The sequence below is a fragment of the Mustela erminea genome, chromosome 7 (assembly GCF_009829155.1).
Source record: "Mustela erminea isolate mMusErm1 chromosome 7, mMusErm1.Pri, whole genome shotgun sequence".
NCBI classification, from domain to species: domain Eukaryota; kingdom Metazoa; phylum Chordata; class Mammalia; order Carnivora; family Mustelidae; genus Mustela; species Mustela erminea.
Window position 1 is genome coordinate 85,474,403 of NC_045620.1, and position 24,718 is coordinate 85,499,120.

The 24,718-nt window shown below is 40.7% G+C and overlaps 1 protein-coding gene across 2 annotated transcripts in view; it reads left to right on the plus strand.

The window, feature by feature from the left end:
* The window catches only part of MEIS1 (Meis homeobox 1), a 134,844-nt gene that overhangs the window by 99,154 nt on the left and 10,972 nt on the right, over positions 1-24,718 (plus strand). For both annotated transcript variants that reach the window (XM_032352295.1, XM_032352294.1), the window contains exon 9: positions 11,742-11,818. In XM_032352295.1, coding sequence (XP_032208186.1) covers positions 11,742-11,818 — 77 coding nt within the window. The remainder of the gene's footprint in view (positions 1-11,741; positions 11,819-24,718) is intronic.

A 24,718-nucleotide genomic window follows, 5' to 3' on the forward strand; every position in this document is an offset into this window, starting at 1 on the left:
ACGGAGTAGTCAGAGAGGATTTCTGTGGCTTTATTTAAGACCAAATTTACATACTTTTCAAGAATAAACATCATCTTAATATTTTAATATCAATATTCCAAAGTGGAGATTTTAGTGAAAATAAAAAGCGTTATTTCCCTTCCCGGAACATCATATTCACCAAGGTCTACATTTTAAGAGACAGGAAACTGTTAGCTAAAAAAGAAATTAACTTAATCCCCCTTCATTAAGTTCCAGTCTTTTTTTGTTACTTAGAGACAAGTAATAATTATACCCGCAGCAATGCAAAGCATGTTTTACACTTTTGTTATACAAAAGAACTGCAGTTGTTAAGGTGACAGCAAAAGAAAACGAGAACATTGATAAATACTGAAAAAAAATTTTTTTTTGAAATCTTCTCTGACTCTTGAAAGTAAATTTCACTCAGGTGTCGGAGCGGCATTTTAATTCATTAACAGCAGAAATTACACATGTGATTTTAGAGGCTGTCAATCAACTAGCAAAACAATATTTTCCCAGCTAAGGTTATAAACACAGCAGCTAACTGGGTAGAAGAGCTCTAAAATGACTGTTCAGCTCAGTTCCTTTAGAAAGCCGAAAAGGTGGTTATTTTGTTTTCCAGCTGCTGTTTTTGGGGATGGAACTTGCAGCAAGTACATGGTCAATCTCAGCAGTGTATATTATTTGAAACACACATGCTCTCACTCTCTCTCTCTCCCCTCTCTCTCTTCGACATTTGAAAAGACTTTTCAAATTTTACCTTTACAAAGTGGGGGGGGGTCATTAAAATGTAGTTTGTGCCATTAGATTCCATTATTTGTCATCTTTATGGCCGTTCTATAGTTCTCATTGCACCTTTAATGGTAAGCGTGGTCAGGAGAGGTGAGCGGGAATGTGCACAGAGTTGGCCGCGGCGCTGCTGACAGTGTCTGCTAGCTGGGCTTCCATCCACGTCCCTGTAGATTTTAATGTCCCCACAGACTGCTGGCAGCCTGCTTCCAGCTGTGGCAGGCATGATGCAGTGAATTGCTTTTGAATGTTCTTTACTCAAATAGGCAGTAATTACAAGCTTAAAGAGGTTTAGTGGTCCAGTAAACTACATAATCACCCCTGAATTAGCCCGGGCTCATCAGTCGCAGTCCAGCAAGCTCGAGTCTGCTGTTTGTATGCAGCCTTGATCACATAGCAACCTGATCAGCAGGTGTGGAACAGCCAGAGTCCCCCATAAACACAACTGTCTACTGGGGACAATGATCTCTAATGAGATGAGGCTACACCATCACTGTAATTTAAGTGGGAAAATTAGCACTAGAGAATGAGTACCGGTTCTGGGGTCTTTAGTCATATTGGGAGCGGCACGAAATCGTCATCTCTCTCTCTTCCTATCTCTAGTACTCTCTTTCCCTCTCTCTCTCAAAAATCTTCTCACCACATATACCATTTAGACCTTAAGGATACTTTATTCTTTATGCAAGGCTTTTTCCTGAATATTTAATGCTGGACAGGGCCTCTGTAAAAGCAATAATGATTACTGATCACTGTCAACAGACTCATTCCAAAATGGTGTCATTGTGTTTCATCCTCCTTGTCTTTGCCCCTCATGCTTTCAAATTCTTTTTTTTTTTTTTTCCTCTTGTATTTTTAAAGTGGAAAAGTGTTCTTCAGGTTGGGTCTAGCTCTCTTCTTAGCGGGCACGCTCTCTGAAATAGAGATGAGCTGTATGTAGATTGGAAGAGATCATCACATTCTTGGAGTTTATTGTAAAAATCAGTCAGGAACTTTTGTGTGTGTGTGTGTGTGTGTGTGTGTGTGTGCCCAGAAAAGTTGCCCAGGATGGTGTGCCGTTGTTTTGTTTTATCTCTTAGAGTGAAATTCTTGGGAAAGCGATCTTCTTGATCCTTTCTTCAGTCCTGTGCTGAGCTCCAGAAGATGGAGAACTTGAATTTCATTATATTGCAGTTGGAGAGGGGGAAAGGGAACTTTTGTGACAAATAAACCTGACAACGACATACAGTGGATTCTGGAGAAACTTTGGGGGAAGTTGTAGCTCAGAAAGAACTACTAGGGTAACACAATAATTAGGAGCATGGGCTGTGGGACTAGACTGCTTAGGGCTCCATCCAAATTGCAAGTAACAGACTCCGTGCCTCACTTTCCTCATCTGTAACATAAAGGGAAAAAACACCTCCTAGGCTTGTTCCACAGACTAGGTGTCTGGGTGAATACTTAAATGGGTGAATACTTGTAAATTACTGAGAATGTTGCTTGGCACAGAGTAAGCATTGTGTAGAGGTCACTTAAATAAACTAAATAAAAGTGGTACTGGTTTGGCCTTTATAGAACTCAGGGATAAGGATAGTATATTTGTCGAAAGAAGGCTGCTAGTTTTCTGGTGTTTACCTGAAGCCATCTAGTTATAAATGGTAGTTGAGGCATTTTGGGGTGTCCCTGACTTCAGTTGCACTCACTCACTCATACAACAGATATTTATTGAACACACAGGATAGGGCTAGTTGCAACGTGAATGAGAATAGCATTTGTGTGTTTTTACTAGGAATCTAAAATGTAATGATCCCAAATGTCATTTCACTCACATTTGATTAAGAAATGAAAGCAATTGGCACCCCCCCCCACACAAACCCCCAAACAGACACAACAATTTATTTCAAAGCAGACAATTGAAGTTCTATTGTAGTGGAGTTGTATGGAATAGCAGGCATTTCTGTGACCCTTACCGAGTGTTCCTGTGTACGACCCACCCTCATTCCCGTATTTATAAGCAATGTTACAAGCTCTAATAAAGTGAGAGATGTGTTACTTCCACTGAGTTTTGTATCTTGTAGCAAAATCTACTACTGCTTTCATTAACAGAACTGAGCTGTAGAAATGAAAGACAGAGCCACACCTTAAGGTGATAGCTTATTCATAAAATGAGTAGTAACCATCATGTATATTCATGATTAGCTCATCAGGGAGGAGTGGGATTGCTCCACCCGTCATTTAAAATACAAAATAGTTTGGAAGTGAGTTTTCTCAACTTGTACCTTGCCACCAAGTTTGAAATCCCAGCTTTACTACTTACCAGTTCTGTGCGCTTGAGAAAGTTCTTCATCCGTGCTGTGTCCCAGTCTCCTCATCTATAAAATGAGTACCGTAGTTGTGCCTACCTCATAAGGGTTTGGAAGGATTACATGAGTTACTACATGTGAAACATTTGGAACAACGCCTGGTACGGCCTCATTCCCTATTTTGTGTTAACATTACTACTTCTACTACTCTTACTAATACTACTAAGCTATTATTAACAAAATCTGGGGGGTGGATGGGTGGGTGGATGCTGGGGGGAACATGTGGGATAAGGTTCTGGGGAACTCCCTTTCACCCTGGGGCTTTGACTCTGCCCCTTGATGCTTGCCTCTGGGGCAGAAGCAGTGGGCCTGCAGGTGGGGTGGTGAGTCGGAGAACAGCAGCTCTCTCCTGGGTTCAAGGCTGTTCAAGCGCAGAGGAACATTCAGTCACTGCTCACCACAGTTAAGAACTTAGCTCATGCTCCATTATACTATGTGTTTGGCTCTAAAACATAGCTTAAAATAAGGAATGGAGACTGGGAAAGAAACATGTGTGGGAGCACAGCCACGTGGAAAAACTCGGGGGAGGGCAGACCTGGTCCCGGAACTAAGTACCTGAGAGCTGGCATGCATTTAGTTTTTGACTTAGCCAAATCTCAACGTCCTCATCTGTAAAATGGAACCAAGCATAATGGAACCATAAAATGGACCCTACTCGCAAGGGTCCCCAAGAGCACGGGCAATAACACATGTAATGTGTTTGTCCTACTGACAAATGTAAGAGTTCAAATGAGCTAGGATTTTAAGTGATTCCAAGGGGGCACAAAAGTGAAGCGTGACTTTTCTCCCTCATCCCCACCCCTGAGTGCCTATTCATTTCTCCTTTCACCCTGTTTTTCCTCTTGGCCTTTTTTTTTTTTTTTTGGACACAGAGAGAGAGAGAGAGATCACAAGCAGGCAGAGGGGCAGACAGAGTGAGAGAGAGAAGCAGGCTCTGTGCCAAGCAGAGAGCCTGACTCGGGGCTCAATCCCAAGACCCTGAGATCATGACCTGAGCCAAAGGCAGAGGCTTAACCCACTGAGCCACCCAGGCACCCCCCTCTTGGCTTTTTTGTGTTTCCTTTTATAACCATGGTCTTCTACTAAGAGAATCAATATTCAGGGAGTTCATTAATAATCATAACTGTTCAAAAATAATTTTAGCATTCTTCATGAATTTTAATACTTTTAGGAGGAGGCTATAAGTAATTGCTAATTTACAGTCTAAATTTTGTGCTTTAATGCATATACTTAAAATCCGCCCATACTGTATGTATAGAGCTAATAGAGAATAGATCTAAAACATAGTCATTGTTCTGGAATTGCAAGCAACTTTAAAAAAAATCCCCAATGTGAGGGACTATGAAGTCCCTTAGTATAAGTATTCAGTTTTTTTATTTAGTGTTTTTATTTTATATTTATTTGATATTTACAAGAAAGTAAAAGGTCAGGGAGATGAACCAGGCAAGGCTGTGTAGCCTTGCCCACTTATAACTGATTATAAAACAGTTTTCACTGCCGTGTATTAGAAAGATAGTCTCATTAGTGCAAAAGTAAAGATCGCTGTGAAATATTACCCAGTGTTGAATTTTTCCTTCCACGCTCCTGTCATTTTCATGTGGTAAGATCAAGTTTGGAGATTCCTACCTGACTTCCCTGCTTGCATAACTCCACCAGCAACGTCTTCTAACTGCTGCTGGAGAGACAAGGGATCAGAGGGGTTGTCTGGAAAATGGCTTGACGAGGCTTCAGAAAAAGCAAGTGGGAGCAATCAATGAAGCACATTTCATCGGAGCAACTAGGCAATCTAGGAGCGTTGGTGGAGAATTAAAAAGCAGGTCGAAGTCCTGTGACTTCACTGATGATGCTCCAAACATTCTTGGCTTCCTAGCCAGTACCGACAGCGCCGTCCTCCTTTTGATTCCAGTGTGAGTGAGGGTGCGGACTCCGCTGCTCTGCATTCAGGCTGTTCTTCCACCGGCGGTGCCCTGCTTTTGTAATGCAAATGGAAGGCACAAAGTGTCTCTTTGATAATGTGCAGTCAAAAGACAAAAAAGCATTCACTGAAACAGTAAAACTAATTCATAAAGCTGAAAGACAATAGGGAAGCATGATGGATTTTTTTTAAAGGAAAAAAAGTATCCTAGATCAATGTAATTGTCACAGTGTAAGCTATTCATAGCCAATGCATAAGGGGAAAATGGCTGCAAGTTTATTTAAAGTGGGAGAAGTTTTCGTAGGCAAGAGAAAATTTACACTAAACAAATATAAATATATTTGACTAGCAAGTTTCTGCTTGTCTTCTGAGAGGTCCAATATAAGGCTAGTTATTTAACTTGAGATCCACGATATTCCCTTAGTGTCCAGAAAATCTGTAGAAGTTTGCAAAGAACCCGGAGATCTAATGGTTAAAAGCCATATGGTAGCTTGCTTTTTTTTTTTTTTTTTTTAACTTTAAAGGGGAGTATCTATCTCTCCATCACATACCAGAGTTTAGCTCAAGGTCAACTTATATTAATGCATTAAACTTAGCTGTGGAGGAGGCAGAGGGCTGGAGGAAAAAGGATAAAAGAAGTTCCGAAATTGTTCTTCCAACATATTCAGCCAAGCAACAGAACATTGCCTTGATAAGGGATATATTGGACAGTTGCCATAATTCCTCCTGTTAGATCAGCTCCCACGGTACCTATTCCCATACCTTTTAAAGTAGAGCATGTAACATTTTGCTTGAAAATTGCTTCCACCTCTATTGCTTTGTTATAGCTGTTTTGCAGTTTCGGTATAGAGGCAGTTCTGTGTCACAAGAAATTACTAATCTGAGGCTTGAGAAGGGGCAGCGTAGCCTTCCATTATCTCACCAGTGAGCTCTGTACAGGATTATTTTCAAATTTTCTGCTGCCATTACAATGTGCTGTTAGAGTGGGCAAGGCAGGGAGGGAGGGAACGTTATTGAAACTTGGTTACCAGGGTAGATAAGATAAAGTTCATCACTGTCTTGGCATCCACATTTGCAGCCAGGGGTGGAAAATTTGATGAAAGGCGTACATTTGGTCAAGGATATCGTTAAGATATAAGACTGGACATTTTCCATCTGTGTGTACTGAAGAGTTTTTTTCTTTGGCCATGGATGCTCATCGGAAACAGTCTCCTTGATTGTTTAAGTAAATAAGTTTTCTTCCCATGTACTGTGAACTTGTAAATACCGGATACCCGACCTCAGCACCCGCCTCCCGTACCAACCTCAGGAAATAAAATTGGAATTGTGCAGAGATAACTTTCTTTAGCACGTTGCCATTTTCTTTCTGTCGCCTTCTATTCTTTGGGGCTGATAAAATGACAGTCCCGACTTCACTTTTATGTAGGCTATTTTTAGATTTTCTTCAGACATTCTTTAACCATTTCTCTCACGCAGGCCACATACTCCAGGGATCATTTTATTCTTTGATGGGGTTATTAAGCAATCACTGCCTTACTAGGTCATTACTAGAAGTCGCACTTCAGAGCCAGAAACACAGGAAGAGGGACAAACGGTTTCTCTTTCAGCAGGAGACTTATCCCGGGGAAGGAGAAGTCAGGGCGTTGATTACAGAAATCAGGATGATCGGGCTGCGAGTTATTCCCTGTGGTTGGGGTTCCCTTGCCCCCAAGCCGCTGCTTTTCCCACGGAGTCCAGCATCCCTTCTCTCCCAGCGGAGCCAGCCTCATGCATGTGTGCAGGTTTAGTGCTGGAAGGGAGGGTCAGCTTTACCCTGACATAATCACTCTTTTATGGCTCTCACTCATTCCTGAGGTGTTAATGCAGATCAAATGGGAAACACTCGGGAAAGAAGGCTTGGAGCTACTGCCCGCCTCGCTGTCCCGTCTCAATCGTTAATTCTGATTGTAAGATCTAAAGGTAATTTTGTTTGCTCTCTTAATGCGTTGCAGTTCTCCCAGTGGCCCCTGCATATCCTTTCTCAAATTCCCATCTTGATCAATTGTTTGCAAATAATTAAGCTTTTAAGAGATAATGGCATGAGGCTAATGTACACAACAAAGGCGAGGTCTCCTGTCACTACCTATTGGACTGTGGTCAAATTTGCTTTGATATCCCAAAGTGATTAGGTTGATTGGTGTAGCTGGCAAGGGCAACTCATCTTCCCTTCATAAGAACCTCCTGATCTTCCTTAAAGCGGTGTCCTTGCCATGAATAGCAGAGGTGTTCTGGAGAAGGGCAAGGGGTGACCTAGGTTCTTGGTTGCAGTGGTTTGGAAGGAAGTTCCCATTCTCTTCCTCAAATGGCACTTCTCTTTATCTCTTTTGTAAAATGATGTCTACCTTTGCCCCTCTAATGGCCTCCCCAGCCCTGCGGGCAAAACACAACAGGATTTCGAATGTTTTTACAGCAGCCTTGCTCATGGCATGTTGGGTTTTTGTCAAGTCAGTTTTTTTTTTTTTTTTAAAGTCTACAAAGGAATAACTCATACTGTCCACAAAAAGCTTATTTAGGAAAGATGCATAGGATTTAAGATATTTAAAGATACTGGATTTCAGTTAAAAGCTTGCTTCTTTGTGAATTTTTGGCTGACTGTGGATTAGCTACCTGAAGTCATGGCTTTTATGTGATTCTAGCAATTATGGTTGGGTGTGTGTGTGTGTGTGTGTGTGTGTGTGTGTGTGTGTTTTCTGGGAATTAAAAGTCTGTGGGACATGCAGGCCAAGAACTATGAGAAAAAGAAAAAAATTCATCTCCCTGCCATAGACAAAGGTTTAGGGAGTTTTGTTGACACCTTTTCCTCCCCCGCCACCTCCAACAATGACCAGATTATTATGACATTTAATTTCATCCGGGCTCATTCATTTTTATTAAAAAAAATATATCCTGAATGACTGAAAATTGTTTAATGGAGACAGAGTGCTGGGTCTTCATAGCTTGAGGCTGCCTAGCAATTATGCTGCATGAAATTAGACACAGTTTGTTCCAATTACTTAAAATCAGATCACATGAAAAGTGACAGAAGGAAAAAAGGCTGGAACTTTCTCATTTTATGATATTTAAATTATGAAATCAGAAACTGTGTGATGTGAAGAAACAACCTAAATTTGCACTGAAATTTTGAGGGCCATCGATTGCTCTTTGAAGCTGTAATGATTCAGGTAATTTTAATGACCAGAGAGAATTTTCCTGACACCACCTGCATAAATAAAATGTGAGTTCCATTGGCTTTGTAAGAATGATTGTAAAACTTACTCATAAACAGGCATGCAAAAATACTCTTGAAAACACAGCACAAATAAATGACTGTGACCATTCTCAATTTTCAAAGTAACTAAAGGAAGGTAAATGGCATAAATATTAATTTTTATCCAGTTCTGGTCATCATATTAAGACATAACTAACAAGACAGGGCAAAAGGTATTGCCATCTGGCTATAGTGAAGAGAGACTGGTGACATATTTATTAATTCTATTGAAAATCCCTGAGCTTTCCACAGGACCTAAAAAACCATAAGCAAATTACAGAAGATTGGAGATGACTTGCGTACACGGGTCTACAGCTTTATATGGCAAGGAGTGCCAACCGCTTGGATGCCAAAATTTGCATTTTTCAAAATCAGGCTTAGAATATGTAAGAATTGCAAGCCTGGGTAACCTTTAACTTTGATGGATCCTAAATTTCACATGACAAAATTGAGGATTCGAAAAATTGTCCCTTGTTTGGGACATAATCATTGAGTGGCAGCATAATTTATACAATCTAATAGGGTCATGTGTATCTTATATACAATCCTTTGACTCGTGTAGACATAGAACTTCTATATACCAAACCCAAATTCAGTATCTGTTCATAGGATAAGAGGTTCGTGTGGCAGGAGCGTTGTGCGGCAGGAGCTAGGTTTTTTTTTTTTAAAGATTTTATTTATTTATTTGACAGAGAGAGATCACAAGTAGGCAGAGAGCAGACAGAGAGAGAGAGGAAGAGAAGCAGGACCCCTGCCGAGCAGAGAGCCCGATGCAGGACTCCATCCCAGGACCCTGAGATCATGACCCAAGCCGAAGGCAGTGGCTTAACCCACTGAGCCACCCAGGTGCCCAGGAGCTAGGTTTTTTAACCTTAGGGAGGAGAACTGCTTTTTTTTTTTTTGACAGACGGAGATCACAAACAGACAGAGAGGCAGGCAGAGAGAGAGAGGGAAGCAGGCTCCCGGCTAAGCAGAGAGCCTGATGTGGGGCTCGATCCCAGGACCCTGGGATCATGACCTGAGCCGAAGGCAGAGGCTTTAACCCCCTGAGCCACCCAGGTGCCCCAGGAGAACTGCTTTTAATTCATGAGATTGTGCCTGGGATGCCTGGCATTATTTTGCGTAGGGGGATTGTAACCTATGATCTTAGCCTATTAGGAAGTTTACTTACTGTTACTTGAGAAGAATGGGTTGACATCACTGTTGTGAATGAAGTCAGGAAAGTAGCCTTGTGGATCTCTAATCGGGTCGTTTATCCCTTCTGTGGGCTGTTGAAAGAAACTTTATTATATGTTTCCATGTTGCATCTGAGTGGAGAGTATCTGTGTGTCGTGGCAGGACGGAGCCTCCTTCTCGCTTCACAGATATTTACTGAACTCCTGTTGCGGGCCTGACTGGGCTTTGAGAATGGTGAAGGAGAAAGTCATGGACTTTGGAGTTGTTAGGTGAGTGAGAAGAGGCGCACCCACAGGAGGCAGTTCATCAGGGCAGGTGTATCGGAGAGCCATGCTTTGCCATTAGGGAAGAAGGGAAAGCCTGATGTGAGAACAGTAAGGCAGGCTGCTGGACAAATGGGTAGGTGAGGCTTGGCCTTTGGGCTGAGATGAGAAAGTGACCCTGGAGGGTCAAGGTTGGTGTGTCGGAAGAACAAAAAGGAGGACTGTGTGGCTGGACAGAGGGGTAGGACGGGGGTGAAGAGTAGGCCACCACGTCTGAGAGGTGGGCAGAGCTGGATGGTGGCATGCCTTACAGGCCATAGGAAGCAGTCTGGAGGTTTTGGAGCAAGAACAAGAATGAAGATTCTAAGAGGCATTTGGAACATCCCTCATCATGGTGAGGCTTTGACACTGGAAGGGAAGCAGGAAATATCACAGAGTCTTGTGGCTGCTGACCATGTCTTTCCCTAGCCAGTTTCCTCACCTGTAAGACAGGAGGGACGATAGATTCCATTTATGTCCCTCAAAGGGATATAATGGGGATTAATCACCATCCTGTCTGTAATATACTTGGAGCTCTTTAGAGAAAGGCACTATATTCTATGAAAGCGAAGCCTTATTCTAATTGTGTATTTATTGATTAAGTGACAATCAAAGACAATGCTTATGGGAAAAATTGCTACATCTCTGCTCTCCGCAAACGAATCCCACGTGTACAGATATAGAACATATTTAAACTTACATATAAGAGCATTAAAGTGGTCATTAACGAGCCTTCTTAGCATCTAATCAGACATTATTAATGAGATTAAAAGCTATGTTAATTAACATTCAATAGACCAGAATTTACTTTCCAATGGCACAGATAGTTAAATTGAGAGTTGAGGGTGCCCTTTCTCATTCATAAGGGAATAGAGCGTTGACTGGCAGAACAATTCTTATCTTGGGAGAATTTATTGGGATGCAGTGTTTCAAGCTGGTTAGTGTGTCCACAGATAGATACCATGTCCCAGGATTTAGAAATGTGTATTCAGATTTAGATATAGTTCATTACCGGACAAAAAGTGCTTGTGCCAAAACTAATTTCAGTAGAATTCCAAACATTCTTTCAAGAGGGTATGAATTTCATTTTATTATCTAATCCTGTAATACTTTTTTATCCACTCTAACTCATGAAGAACATGGCCGGGCTTGTTCTTAGCATGCAAAATATGCTGGTCTTTGACCTTGTATTGGCCTGTGTTCAGAATTCCAGCATGTGTTGACATTCAGATATGGAAACCAACTTCGGTTGAATGTCATTTGTTTGCGTTACAGAAGAGCTACAATGATTAGTGGTTAAAAAAAAAATACATCCTCTTTAATTTTGATATTTGCATCTGGCACTATGGTGTTTTGGGGGGAAATATGTCATGCTAGCAAAGTGTTTAACCGCTGGGGACCTGAACTAAGGTGGTTGGTCCAAATGGTTCAGCTTTAGAAGTCCATGGTTCTATGAAAGTATTACGTCAAGGTGATATGCTTTCATATCATCAAAAAGAGCTTGTCCTTATTTTAATCCTATAAAGTACAGTGAAGATCATACTAAACTTTCTGTGTTTGCAACAAATAAACCTTTAAAGGATAAACTCAGTATCAAGGTTCTGCAAGTATCCTAAGTAGCTATTTATACACTTCACTAATCTTTGTAATTGGCTTGTCTTTTACTGCCATTAATTAGATGATGTAGTATTCCATTAATAAGAGTGACACACCTCAGCATTTTTACCTTTAATTATAGACTTCACTAGACACTTAGGCTATTGACAAAATAGCCTAAATATTGCCTGATCTACACACATTTTTTTTTTTTACACAGAGCGTATGTGTTTATTATTGAATCTGTAGCCCCTAGCTTTGCACCTGACACGTGATACGCACTACACTATCTGCCCCAAATATATGTGCGCACATCTATCTCGTTTGTTCTCTTTCAGCACCCTTACCCTTCTGAAGAACAGAAAAAGCAGCTGGCACAAGACACGGGACTCACCATCCTACAAGTGAACAATTGGTAAGTAATTTGGCTTTGTGATTACCCACAATCTGCTTCCCACTCTGGCCACCTGCAGCTACTGTTCTGCATTGAGAAGACACACCCAGTTGTTGCTGTTTCCCCTGATGGCTCGTGGATCCAAAGTGAAAATAAAAGGTTGACTGATAGGTGAGAGCACTTGCTAGTATGGAAACCACTGCCCCCCAACATTGCATTGTTTTCCATTGCCTTTTAAATGGACGATTTTAGGTGTGGTATTAATGTTTAGTTCATGTTCATTGTGGTTCCATAAATGGCTCCTCCCACCACCCCGAGGATAACTGATAGAGCAGTATCATCCTGTTTTCTATGGAACAAGAAGATCCACTGTCACATACGAATAACCAGTGATTTTGCTAGGGCTGAGCATTCAAGGATAGTCTCCCGTTTCCTCCTTCCTCCCATCAATGGAAAAAGAGAAATTATTTATGTTTCCACTTTGAAGCTATTCAAAACCTGCTATATCTCTGGCCTGTGCAATACTGTTTCTAAATAAATGTGTGAATTCCTGATTTGGGGGAAGCTGAGATTCCGTACCGAGTACCGGCCAACAATATTCTGACAATGTGCAGCGGTATGGTAACGAGGCTTTGGGAAAGTATGATTTATTACCCTTTGTGAGTGTGCTGAAAGCCAGGTTCGTGTAATCACCCAGAGCTAGTGTCATATTTGAAGGGTATCGAAATCCAATATCCTCTCAAACTAAGTGTATCTAATTAATTATCCTAATATTTTTAGATTAGTGTTTATGATGGGAAACCTTATCCTCTTTGAAGTAAAATCCAGAAAAGGCCCACAGCCTGGTTGGGGAAAGGGGAGAACTGGGAATGCCAGTTTGCAGACAGAAGTATTTCTTTCTGTTCAATAAGTGTCAAAGATTAATATTGCAGAATCTCTGATTACATGGCCTAATCCATTTTGGTGAATAAATTTGTTCTTGATGTCCATTGCACCTACATTAACAGACCCTTCTCTGTTAGAGAGCCTGGGAGCCTTTGGGAGAGATTCCAGATATATTAAAGCCCATTACAGAAAATGTAATTTCTGTCAATATAATCCCATGTATTCTTCAATTTAGTATTTTAGAGATAACAAGCTACTTACAATATATTTGCCTTTGGAGGATTAATTTACAAAGTGCACTATCTGCAAGACACAGACAGACTCACATAAGCATTGCTTGTAAGGGTTATCAATTTCTATGACCTTACCGCAGCCTTGGGAGATCAATTTTTGCAGCCCTTTAGTCAGGTAGATGGGGAGCCAACGGAAGCCGTACTCTACCGAAATGTGTTGCTAGGAGTGTGTCCCTGCCTAGGGTTTTTGTTTGCCTAGTCGTGCCTGCTATTGTATCTTAATTTCCAAGACTGTTGATACTATATATTTGAACTTGGGCTTCAGGTCCTCCTGGGCAACGCTTATAGAGTAGACCTTCAATTTTGCATGCATGTCTGAATTCAGATGCATTTTCAAGGTTAAACTGATGATGTAATTTTAATACAATAGAGGCTGCACAATGTTATGTCCCTGGGAAACGTTCCCCTTTTGAGGGCCAAGGAGTGGCAGGGTGAACTCTAATTAAGGAAGGCAAAAGCACGGCCACTCAGGTGATCTGTCGCACGCGCCATCTCTCTTCCTCTGCAGTGTTGTTAGCAAACGCTCTCTACAGACATTGTCACCAGAGAACGCATCCCGAGACAACTTGCCCGCCACAGGTGGGCGAACTTCAGGGTTATTTCCCCGTGACTGCATGGACCGGCAGGCATGCCTGGGACACCGAACAGTAGGCAGTTGTCACTTTCCCAGATTCTGTGCGGTGACCCCAAAGTGATTTCCTCAGTTATGCAAGTAGAGGAGGAAAGAGGGATCTTTAAAAAGTTCTAATACTTTTCAGAGTTCTATGCGGACTTCCTGTCCACCTCACACCGACACTCAGTGGTGCACAGATACCTAAACACGTCACTTCTGGTTCTGCGGGCTGTGAACACTGTTGTGTTCTCCACGGGCCCTGCGACTCTGCCTGTTTCTCCCAACTCCTGTGCGCAGTCCCAGGTGGCTTTGGCTCCCGCTTCATTGTTTGGTACTTGGCAACTCTTTCAGCTCTGACAACTCTGTGGTAGAGAATTTCCCTCAAGTAAATAAAAATTGTCAGAGAGATTGTTTCTCCTGAGTTTGGTGAATAATGACATCCCCGTGTTCGAGTTGAGACTCTAAGGGTTTCTTAATTTTCTTCCAAACCTCCAACTTTTAAGGAGCTGATAATAGATTTTTTTTTGGCTTTGAGTAGGAAGTAGGTTGCAAAAATGAGGAAACCCAGATGGTATTGTATGAAAACCGAAGATGTCAGAGCAGCTTGAATTGTGGCCTCCTTGAAGACTAAAAGCAGCATAACCACTAAAGGCTTTTCATTTTACTTTACCATAATACAGCATTACACAAAGCTTTCTTGAGAGCTTGTAAACGTTTTTTCCTGTATTGAGCTTCAAGCCCAAGTTCCTTCTTTCTGGAAATCCTAATTAAAAGAAAATCCTCATTAGTATTTTAACATTTCCCCTTCATTTCATTTAGCCACAACATTAAAAAATGGGTGTCTTCCCTCTTGGATTTCTTAAAACTTGTTAACACACATGTACATTTTGTACGAACTATGAGTCACTGTTGAAGAGATTTAACAAAATGCTGAAGGGCAGGTTGGGTGTAGATCAGTCGTAATTATTGGCAGCAACATCGTGTATCGAAATGCACAATATGAAAGTAAAAAATATAAACTCATCTAGTTGTGAGCTTGTCTTAGAAATGCTGGCCGATGCAGCTTTCAGTTAGGTTTTGACTGAAACCTAGATGAGCCAAGTTTGGTGTGTTGCAATGGCTCTTTTCATCCCGTCACTGAACTGATGTCCCCTCTCTCTAATTGCCACGAGTGATACAAACTCCCTGTCTTGGCTAGCCGAGGCCAAAGCAGATGGGATCTGGGGAGAGAGGAAACAATAGGGAGAATTTAAATGGAAAACAACAAGACAGATTTGATTAATTAAAAGAAAATTTGGAATAAAAGAAATAACTCTTGTAACTCTTATGTTTGATCTACGTGTCAGGATGAAAACAGGGAGGAGGCATCTTAAAATGGTTGCTATTAGTGCTTATAGGTACTGGGCCCAGGGATGGAATGTGAAATTTATTAGATGAGACATTGTAGGACAAATCTCCGCCAACAGATTTTTTTTTTTGAGAATTGAGGCAATGAGGCAAATAATTTGGGTGAAAATATTTTTACGTTAATTGTAGAAGTATCTGAGGCAACTGCATGTTTTTCAAAAATCAACTTCCCTAACTCATTGCCTAAACATTTATTTCCCTCTAGCATGCCATGGTAGACCTAGACTTCAAAGCACAGTAATTTTTAAAATATAATCTGTGCTATACATTCACGTATTCTTCTTTCTTTGCTTTCTCCTTCCCAATTATGATTTGATCCCTACAGGAGAACTAATAGCATTTGGGACTTTTGCCTTTTTGTTTTTCCATTGTTGTTGTGGCTGTGAAAATTACTTCTGTAACGTCAACCACGAAAACACATTACTACCATGTTGAATGTTTTAGTCATTTAAGCAGAAACTTCTTAAATTTTGAGATGGTTATTTAGATCTTTAATTATTTAGGTCGAACTTGAAAGAAAACACATACACACGCATACACACACAGAGTCAATACTTGGTTCTTTTTTTCTCCTGAATACACCAACTTAATTTTTTTTATTTGGAAATGCGGGTGTAGAATGGCCTTCCTCCTATGTTTTCACAGCAGTGCTGCAGAGCTGGGCCTTCCATATGAGGCAGACTTGTGCCTGTGGTTGTGCGTTACTTGCTGGATGCCTCAGACGACATTCTGCCTCAGTGGAGTTCTAGCCTAGGGTGTATTGAATAAATTTTACAGTTTCTTTGTTTACTACTACTCATCCAAACACTTTCCCATCAAGTCCTAATGTTCAATGATTATTTCTTTATGCTCTGAGAAGGCAATATGGAACTTAGGTGCAAAGTATATAGTGTATGTGAAATGTGGTCTGTATGCGGAAAGAAAAATCACTCTCCCCATCAGTTGGGTGCATAAAATTCCAGGGAGCATCCTAACATCTGAGGTGACACTTTTTACAGAACTATCACAGCTCTACCATTCTCAGGTTTAGTACATAGACCAGATTTTCCTAGTTACTTCATTTACTGCCTTCAAAACTGCAAAGCATTCAGGCATCACTTCCCATTTATTACCAGTGGTGGTGGGCAGGGGAGTATGTTATCCTTAGAGATTTATGCCACTGGCAGGTAAAAATGTAAACTTATTTTTTAAAAAATGGGATCTCCCTTATAATAAACAGATTCAACTGTTAAAGGTCAGGTTTCTTTCTGAGTTATGGCAATAATGTAGCAAATACTTTTATAAGTAATCAAAGATTCTATAAATATAGGTACCTGTGTAGATGTAAATGTTAAAACATTCACAAATTATCCTTTCAACTTCTGTGATCTAAAAATCAATAGGGGGTCACAGGGTTTCATAGAATTGCTCTGCTTTTTCTTCCAACATAATTTAATAATACATTTTACAGATGTTGTTTAAACATTAGGCACAGATTGTTTTGTCAATAAAGCTAAACAGAGGCATGACACAAAAGCAAGGAAAACAGATGTAAAAAACAGTGCAAGAAGCACTGGGTCATTTGTTTGCTATTCAACTGCAAAATGAAAGTGCAGGGTGTATAGTGATTTTCCTGGCCTAGAAATCACCTAGGGATGGAACAACTTCACACACAAAAGATAATTTTATTAAGCAGGTGGTTTGACTTTTTCCCTTGAGGATTTCAGTGTCACCTACATCTAAGGTAGACTTCCTAATTGATCAGTGGAGTAACAGGTGCAATGTTCTCAAAAGAAGGAAGAGAAGCAGGAGAAACAGAAGTAGGCTGACTCTCCAGCATCTTTCAGAGTGGGTTGTTGTTTTCCAAGCCGCGGTTAATTGCTCTGCTTTTCACCTTGAGTGTCAATTCCAATAATATTACCTTTACGGGTGCTGACTGTGGGCTTAGATTATAGCAATCAGTAATACTCACTAGATAAAATACTGTCTAGTTGCTCATAAGAAAAATATTGAAATCAGTCAAAAAATGTTTAGCTTGCATATTGCCTGAGACAGAACTGGCGTGGTGCCAGGCAGGCAGGGTATTATTAGGAAAGCTGAGCAAATAGCTCGCAGGGAAAAGAGCTGTGAATTTAGAAACCTTCAGGTATTGTCATGTCAGAGAGTTTTAGGAGTTCAACAGGGACGCTGCTTTTGTCTGCAGATTCTAAAAATTTCCAGCAAACAGTCCTCTTTGAAAATGACTCTGCAGTCTGTTAAGTATACTTTGTTGTAAGTTTGACACAATGAGTTTACTCAGAGCTCCCCCCCCCACCTTCATGTGTGAAATCACACCCTGAATCCCACAAAAAGCGGAAAGGGGTCCCGGAGGACTCGGTGTCAGGCCACCGCGCAGGTCAGAAAACCCTGCCCCTTCCACCATGGGGCCCTAAGTCTCCCTGAGAAAAGAAATAGGAAGATATGGGACGAAGGAAGATGGATTCGAAAGTCCAAATACCGTTCGGTATTACTACTGTTTCTCCTCCAGCCCACAAAGACAGTTTCTGAATTTTCCAGGACAACACAGGAGTGTGATGCCCGAAGTTGGGGGTGGGGGTGGGGTCTGTCAATCTGGGCAAGTACTTCAGGATCCCGTGGGGTTAGGGTTCAAGTGAGGCCCAGGGCAGAGCGCGTGGGGAGGCCGATGTATCCAGCGGGAGCCCGGCGTTTCTGAATGTCCGTGTTCCCTTTTAAGGCCGTGAAACCAGTGGTTCGTGGTTGACTTTGAACAAGTCCTGAATGCAGGACTTGTTTCGAGTCCTCATCAAGCTAGATTTGTTGTTTTCGGTGTCTTGGCACAGTGGTCTGGTCAGAGAAGTGAAAGCAGCTCCCTGTGTGTCATGCACGCTGGCAGGACCGGATTCACACTCACCTGCAGACAGCGTGGGGAGAGGCTAACGGGTCAAGGGAGAATAGCCAGCACCCACAGGTGGCTAAGGAGCCCACTCTCCTGTGAGCCTCCTGACAGTTTACACAGGGCCAGTGAGGGAGGCAACATGCAAGAGAAAGAACACATTGAGCCCAAATGTTTCGGCTGTCTTCTCCACTCCTCACCAGTTAGACCTGTGTCCTTGGTAGAGTCATTCTGTCTCCAGGGGCAGCAGCTCCCGCTGCTGAAATGAACAGGGAGGACCCACTAGTGGGACTTAACACCTCTTCCAGCTCTCCTGTTCTAGACGGTGTGATCACTGCGAACCAAAGAGAAGCAAGGCGATTGCTCTGAACCTGCCTCTGATCCCAGCTTTACACCAGGAGTGGGAAAAAACCCAGGTCCTCTGATAGAGAGACAAATGGGGAAATTAATTTAAAAAGTTGCTACTTTCCTTCATCTTAAACAAGCAAATCAAGCACTGTAAAGTAAAAACTGGATGAAATTAAACATTATCATACGACATGAAAAACATGTGTGCTGTCATTTTAGGATTCATAATAAAGATAAATCAGTTGTTTTTAGCAGTGTGCTATGAGTCTGTGAAGGGCATGACAGATAATAGGCTTGAAATTTCTGAAGTTATTGTACAGCAAAATTTGTTTTTTCCTCAGGCGTTCAATCTTTTTCTCTGGTAATTTTGTACATGACAAACTTTTTAGTGGGTGCATTAATAATCTATAAGTAATGGGTTGTCAGGTGTCAGTTAGATAAGATTAAAAGACTGTTTAAGCATTATCCATTTGCTTCTTTGCATGAGTTTTATAGGTCAGGAGAAATAACTTTTTGAGTTGTGGTTGTATGTGCCTGTGCACCCCCACCCCCCATCCGGCCCCCCATTTGGCTCTGCTCCAAGTATGCACGGAAGAACTGTATTACATGACATAAATCCTACATGTAGGAACAGATTGGAAACTCACACTATGTGAATCAAGGGGACAAATGTCTCAGCTGTCTTCTGTAAACTTGTTTCAGTGTTTCAAACGTTACTCTTTATCTTCTCAAAGGCAACTCTGTAAGGGGAAAGGGCCTCAGCTGAGAGGGACCCTGAAGCCTTAGATATTCCGAGTTTCCTAGCAAGTCAGGTTTAGGTCTATTCTTGTCAAATCTGTCTTAAGTGTGTTTACATACAGTTTGCCTTTCTGGTATTTTCTGCTTGCACAGACCTGATCTCCACCTATTTTGTGTCAACAGTTACTGAGGCTGGTGCTGGGTGATTAACCAGTGAGCGCCGAAGCCCCACCGAGCTGTGCCCACAGAGACCCCTCTCCTCTCCTACCTCATCATCTTGCTTCAGGCTGCACCCACCTAAAACAAACAGCATTTCTGAGTGGTTAAAAAATCCGCCTGAAATATTTTTAAAAATGGGGCAAATGTCGGCTCTGTGTTGAATAAACGATTTTCTCAAAAATGGAGTGAAGCCAGGGTTGGGGGGTGCAGGGGAGGAAACGTTTCTGAGGGTAAACGTTCTCTTGGATTTGGCCCACATCGCTCCAGTGTGTGAACACACTCAGAGTTTTGCGTGGATGCCTATGTTTTTGTGTTGCTTCTTTCTTAATTTTTAAGGGGGAAAGGGAATATTAAAAAACCAACCAGCCTTACAAACAGGGACCTCCAACAGCACGGATGCTTGTATCTTTGGCAAAAGAGGGCTCTCCCTTTCACGGCCCTGTGTAGTCATTGATATTTTCCTTTTTATTTCCATTCTTATGAAGCTTTTAAGCCCGACCCATTAGCATGGGAAATAATGAATGCTATCTGGCTCTTGACACCTGAACAATAACAAATAAACAAAAAAACCTTAATCTGTTGCCATTCTTGAGAGCTCTTCTTTTCCTCTTTACCCTCTTAACCAATGTGACTAAAGGACCTAATGCCTCACAAGATTAGATCTGATCATTGAAGAAGGGAAAAAAAAAACATTTGCTTTCCCGAACGCAACTTTTTCAGGCCGATGGGGATTATCAGTCTTGGGTTCTAAATGTGATTTAGCCCAAAAATGAATTTCCTGTCATTGGGGAGATCTGGCTTACTATTGATAACATCGCTCTATTTTAAGAATCGTATATTGCCTTGGGATGGAAGTTAAATGCACAATGATTAAAAATATGTATATTTATGTTTTCTGGTACTTTCTACCCTGGAATGCTGATTTGAATGTAAATCAGTCATTTTGAGTGTTGTTGTCCACTTGCAGGGTTTGTTGGCCTATATCCCTTGAACATCTGCTGTGGTTGACTTTATTTGATCCCTAGTTTGGGTCAGAGTTCATATGTGCTTAGAAAGGGCAGAGAGTAGGGGATGTTGAAAAAGCTAATGGAAAGAATCCTACATGTCCAAAGATGTCAGATCTCAGCTCCCACGGCTGGTCACCTGGCAGTCCAGTCCCATTTGCAGATAGGAAAGTACAATAGGTTATGGCAGAGATTCCCATCCTTGGGGCCCAGTGGGGGCTGAGAGGGACTGGGGGCCAGAAAAGGCATATCAGAATCATTTTGAGTGAATGTAGTATAAAAAAGCCTACTGCGAATTAACTTTTGATTTTAGTCATGCTCTTTCTTTTAAGATTCCAAATCACACAGGACTATGAGATTTTGAAGTTCATCACAAAGGAGCACAGATTAAAATTTTAGGAACATCACGCTGTAGAATGTCAGAGCCCAAGTCCTGGATGGGATTTAAACGCACCATTTGACAGATGGGGCTCAGGGCTTTATAATGTTGTGCTGCTAATGAGAGGCAAGAATGGGGCTGGCTCCTTGTTCAGCACCTCTTCTGTGCTTCCCTTATGCATTTATTATTAACAGATTTATTGAGATATAATTCACATACCATGAAATTTGCCCATTTAAAGTGTACAGTTCAGTGGTTTTTAGTATATTCACAGATACTGTGCGACCATCACCATAGTCACTTTTAGAACATTTTTATCATCTGAGAAAGAAACCCTGTACGGGCACCTGGGTGGCTCTGATGGTTAAGCGTCTGACTTTTGATTTTGGTTCAGATCATGATCTCGGGGTGGTGAGATCAAGCCCCTATATCAGGCTCCTTGCTCGGCGGGGAGTCTGCCCAAGATTCTCTCCCCATCCCGTTCTCTTCCACTGCCCCTCCCCCCACTTTCTCTCTCTCTCAAAAAATCTTTAATATATATATGTTATATATGTATGTATATAAAGAAACATTTTGCCTTTTAGCTATTACTCCTCCCGTAGTTCCATCCCCCACTCTCTGTCTCTACAGCTCTGCCGATTCAGACATTTCCCATAAAGGTAATCACTGTAAACATGTGGCCTTTTGGGACTGGCTTAAGCTTTCACTTACCATATTGTATTCAAGGTTCATGAATGTAGCAGATAGCAATACTACATTCCTCTTTATGGCTGAAGAATATTCCTTTGGACAGACCACATTTTGTTTATCCATTCATCAGTTGCTGGGCATTTGGGCTGTGCCCACCTTTTGTGGCCATAAGCATTTGTGTGTGTGTGTGCTTGTACCATTAGGTATTTTTTAAGAATCAAAATGACAGTATCTCAACAGATTCTTGTTTTTGGTTTTAAATTCGCAAGGCTCTTTTCATAGGCATTAACTCACATGGTCATCACGGTTCCAGCACCTCAACACTACTATGATCTCAGAGAAGCGAGCGGCAGTTTTCCCACTCAATTCTCACACCCTTCTCCCTAGATGCCACTCTAACTCTCCCTATTCTTGGCCAGTGTTTTGACTGTAATTGTGATGAGTGATATTGTTCAAAGAAAAGGATAGCCACTCAAGTGAAACACCCAGTCTCCAGATTTCCTCAGTGTGACTTAGATGACTTAAGCATTTCCCCAAGATTTGACAAGTTCCAAGAGGAGGTCATTTTATTAGTTTACTGCCTTCATATGAAAAATCTTGTCATATACCTCAAATGAGAGATTTTTGCCTTTAAGTATAATTGGTATAATTGGTTCCATTTGCATTTAAGGTCTGTGGATTATATTTTGATATCCATTACATAGAACTCTGGTTTCAAACTTTATGAATTGAAACAGAAGTTACAGTGAACCTTCTAAGGGATAGAGACAGGCCTCTATTCGAGTCAAGCTTTATTGTGCCATTCTGCAGTCTAACATGTGACCAGGTGAAAGCAGAAATCAAGCTAAATCTTCAGATCTCCTTCCTTGGCACTCCCTTGGAGTGGAGACTCCAGGCCTGGGACATTTTTGGCTAGTGATGGCTTGGGGAGCTGAAGTCACTAAAGAAGTGATCCTCCAGAAAGGAAGGAGCTCAGAGACACTCCATAAGGGGTACTGGGATTCTGTGACCCCTTACGCATGCCAGGGCTCGTCACTATTTTCACACAAGAGGGTTGCAATTCCAATCACGTGGGGGAAGTTTTACATGGAAAAAAAAAGTGCATATTTGATCCTTAGAGTGTCCATATACCCCAACTGCCTGACATATTCATGGTTTATGCCTGTTGTCCAGCATAATTATTAATAGTATCCATTTACTCTTGAAAGTGTCCAATCTTAAACAATACATTGTGTGGTCATCCTGTTTATAATGGAAATTGGCAGAACATTAAGAACTGTTTTAAGTAAACATATTTATTCTGTAATGTTCAAGGGATGCCTAGTTAAATGCAATTTTATTTACTTTTTGTGAATATGGAAAAGTTAGAATTTACCCAAAAAATTGTTCAGCTTAAACCGAAGAGACACCCATCTATTCATTGAAGATATTATTGATATTATTATACCTACTTAAGCTTTTTCAATAATGTAAGAGGTTTTGTTAGCCTAGATTTCCCTAATGCTTGTTCATTGTGCCAGTAATCATTTTAATTCCATATCCCTTAAGCATTTGTCTTATATTTGTGTAGTTATAGGAACTCAAATTTGGCATATTGTCACATTTAAGTAAATATTACATAAATACCATTTTATTACATATGCTTTATATCAATGGATACTTAAGATATTTTTAACTGTTGGGCATTTCTAATGCTAGTTCTGGCAAGATAGTCCCATAATTTATTCCACTGGGTTTGGAGCCTAGTGCTTTAGTGATCTAGAAAGTCATGGTTAGTAGCAGAAGAAATAGAGATCAGCCACTAAAGGAGTACCCCCTCCCCACTTTGAATTCAGGTCAGACTAAAGGATATAGCAAACTTATATTTTTCTATTTTTTTAAAAAATATTGTATTTATTTATTTGACAGAGAGCGACACACTGAGAGAGGGAACACAAGCAGGGCGAGTAGGAGAGGGAGAAGCAAACTTCCCACTGAGCAGGGAGCCTGATGTGGGACTCGATCCTAAGACCCTGAGATCATGACCCGAGCCAAAGGCAGATGCTTAGTGACTGAGCCACCCAGGGGTCCCAACTTATATTTTTTTTAGAATAAAAAATCATTTTATAATTTGCTTTCAATGAAAACTTCCCATTAATATATAATGAAGTGATGAAATATTTGAAAGTAATTTCAACACTTAATACATGGGTTTGTTATTACTTTGCATTATAATTTTCAGATAATTAGTGATTTTTTTCACTAGTTGCTTTGAAGAAAATTTTATATGTGATTAACTTCCTCAGTGGTCTGAGACAACTTCAGCTCTTTCTAGAGTAGTTTGACAAATAGTCGCGTCACTGCTAGAGAAAGGGAATCTCCTCAGACTGCTGATTGATGGGCTTATTGTGATTGGAGGAAATTTCAATAATCTGTTCCTAGAATGGATGGGGAGCAGAACATGTGCTCCCTTCTCCCCTCCTGTCCACTCCCCTCTCCTACCCTCAGACACACAGATGATGGATTGCAGTCCTGGAACTGTTGGATCCGGAGGAGGTTGGGAAACTGGAAAAAGTTGCCAGAAACATGATTTCATAAGGTTTGACTTGAGATTGAGTCAACTTTCTTGAGTGTCTTAAAATCGTGTTTTAAGAAATTATATTTCACAAAGAAAGGGAGTGTGTAAGGCTTGGACCCTGAAGACTGCCAGTTACGGATCATTAAATTCAATAAGTAAATGTAAATCTGAAATGAAGAAATCCAACAAAAGATTTTGAAGTAGATTTTTGTTTGAAAGAACAAAGAGTTATTTGAGAGATAGCTAGAACTCATTCCCTTTAGGGTTTGTTTTTAAAACAGGCCTTCGAGTTATTAGGAAATGCTGACTTTAAAAATATAAAGCAACACAGTATATGTAGTTTTATTTAAAGGATTGTGATAAAGTTGAAAGAAATACTAGGAAGGAAATTCATGGAATAGAATAAGAAGAAAAAGAATAAAATTCAGGAGTTCGGCAACTAGCTTCCAGTGTGAAATTTTATTTTTAAAAAATTTTCACTATTCTTAATTTTATAAAAATATTTGTAGAGAATACCTAAATGAAGTATGTATAGATTAAATATTATACTTATTTGCTATTTATTTTTAATTGATAAGGAATAGTGCATGTAGAAATCACTGGTATTCTTAAGAATGCATGGTATAAATTTTTACTAAGTATGTACATAGGTATTCCTAATACCTAACTATTAATTAAAGATGACTATAATTAATACTTTATTTAACGGATAGTATAAATATAGAAGGCGTCTTTACTAACATAGCTTCCTATTTAATGAAATCTTCTGTTTAATAGTAAGTTGATAATTTTAGCTCCTTGGGCATAGGAGGGTATCGTAAAATGATATTTCTCCATACTTAAATGGGTAGCTACCTTCGTGCTGACTATTCACTAAGCCTTGTTGGCAAGAGACACTGTGGGGATGACGGAGAGT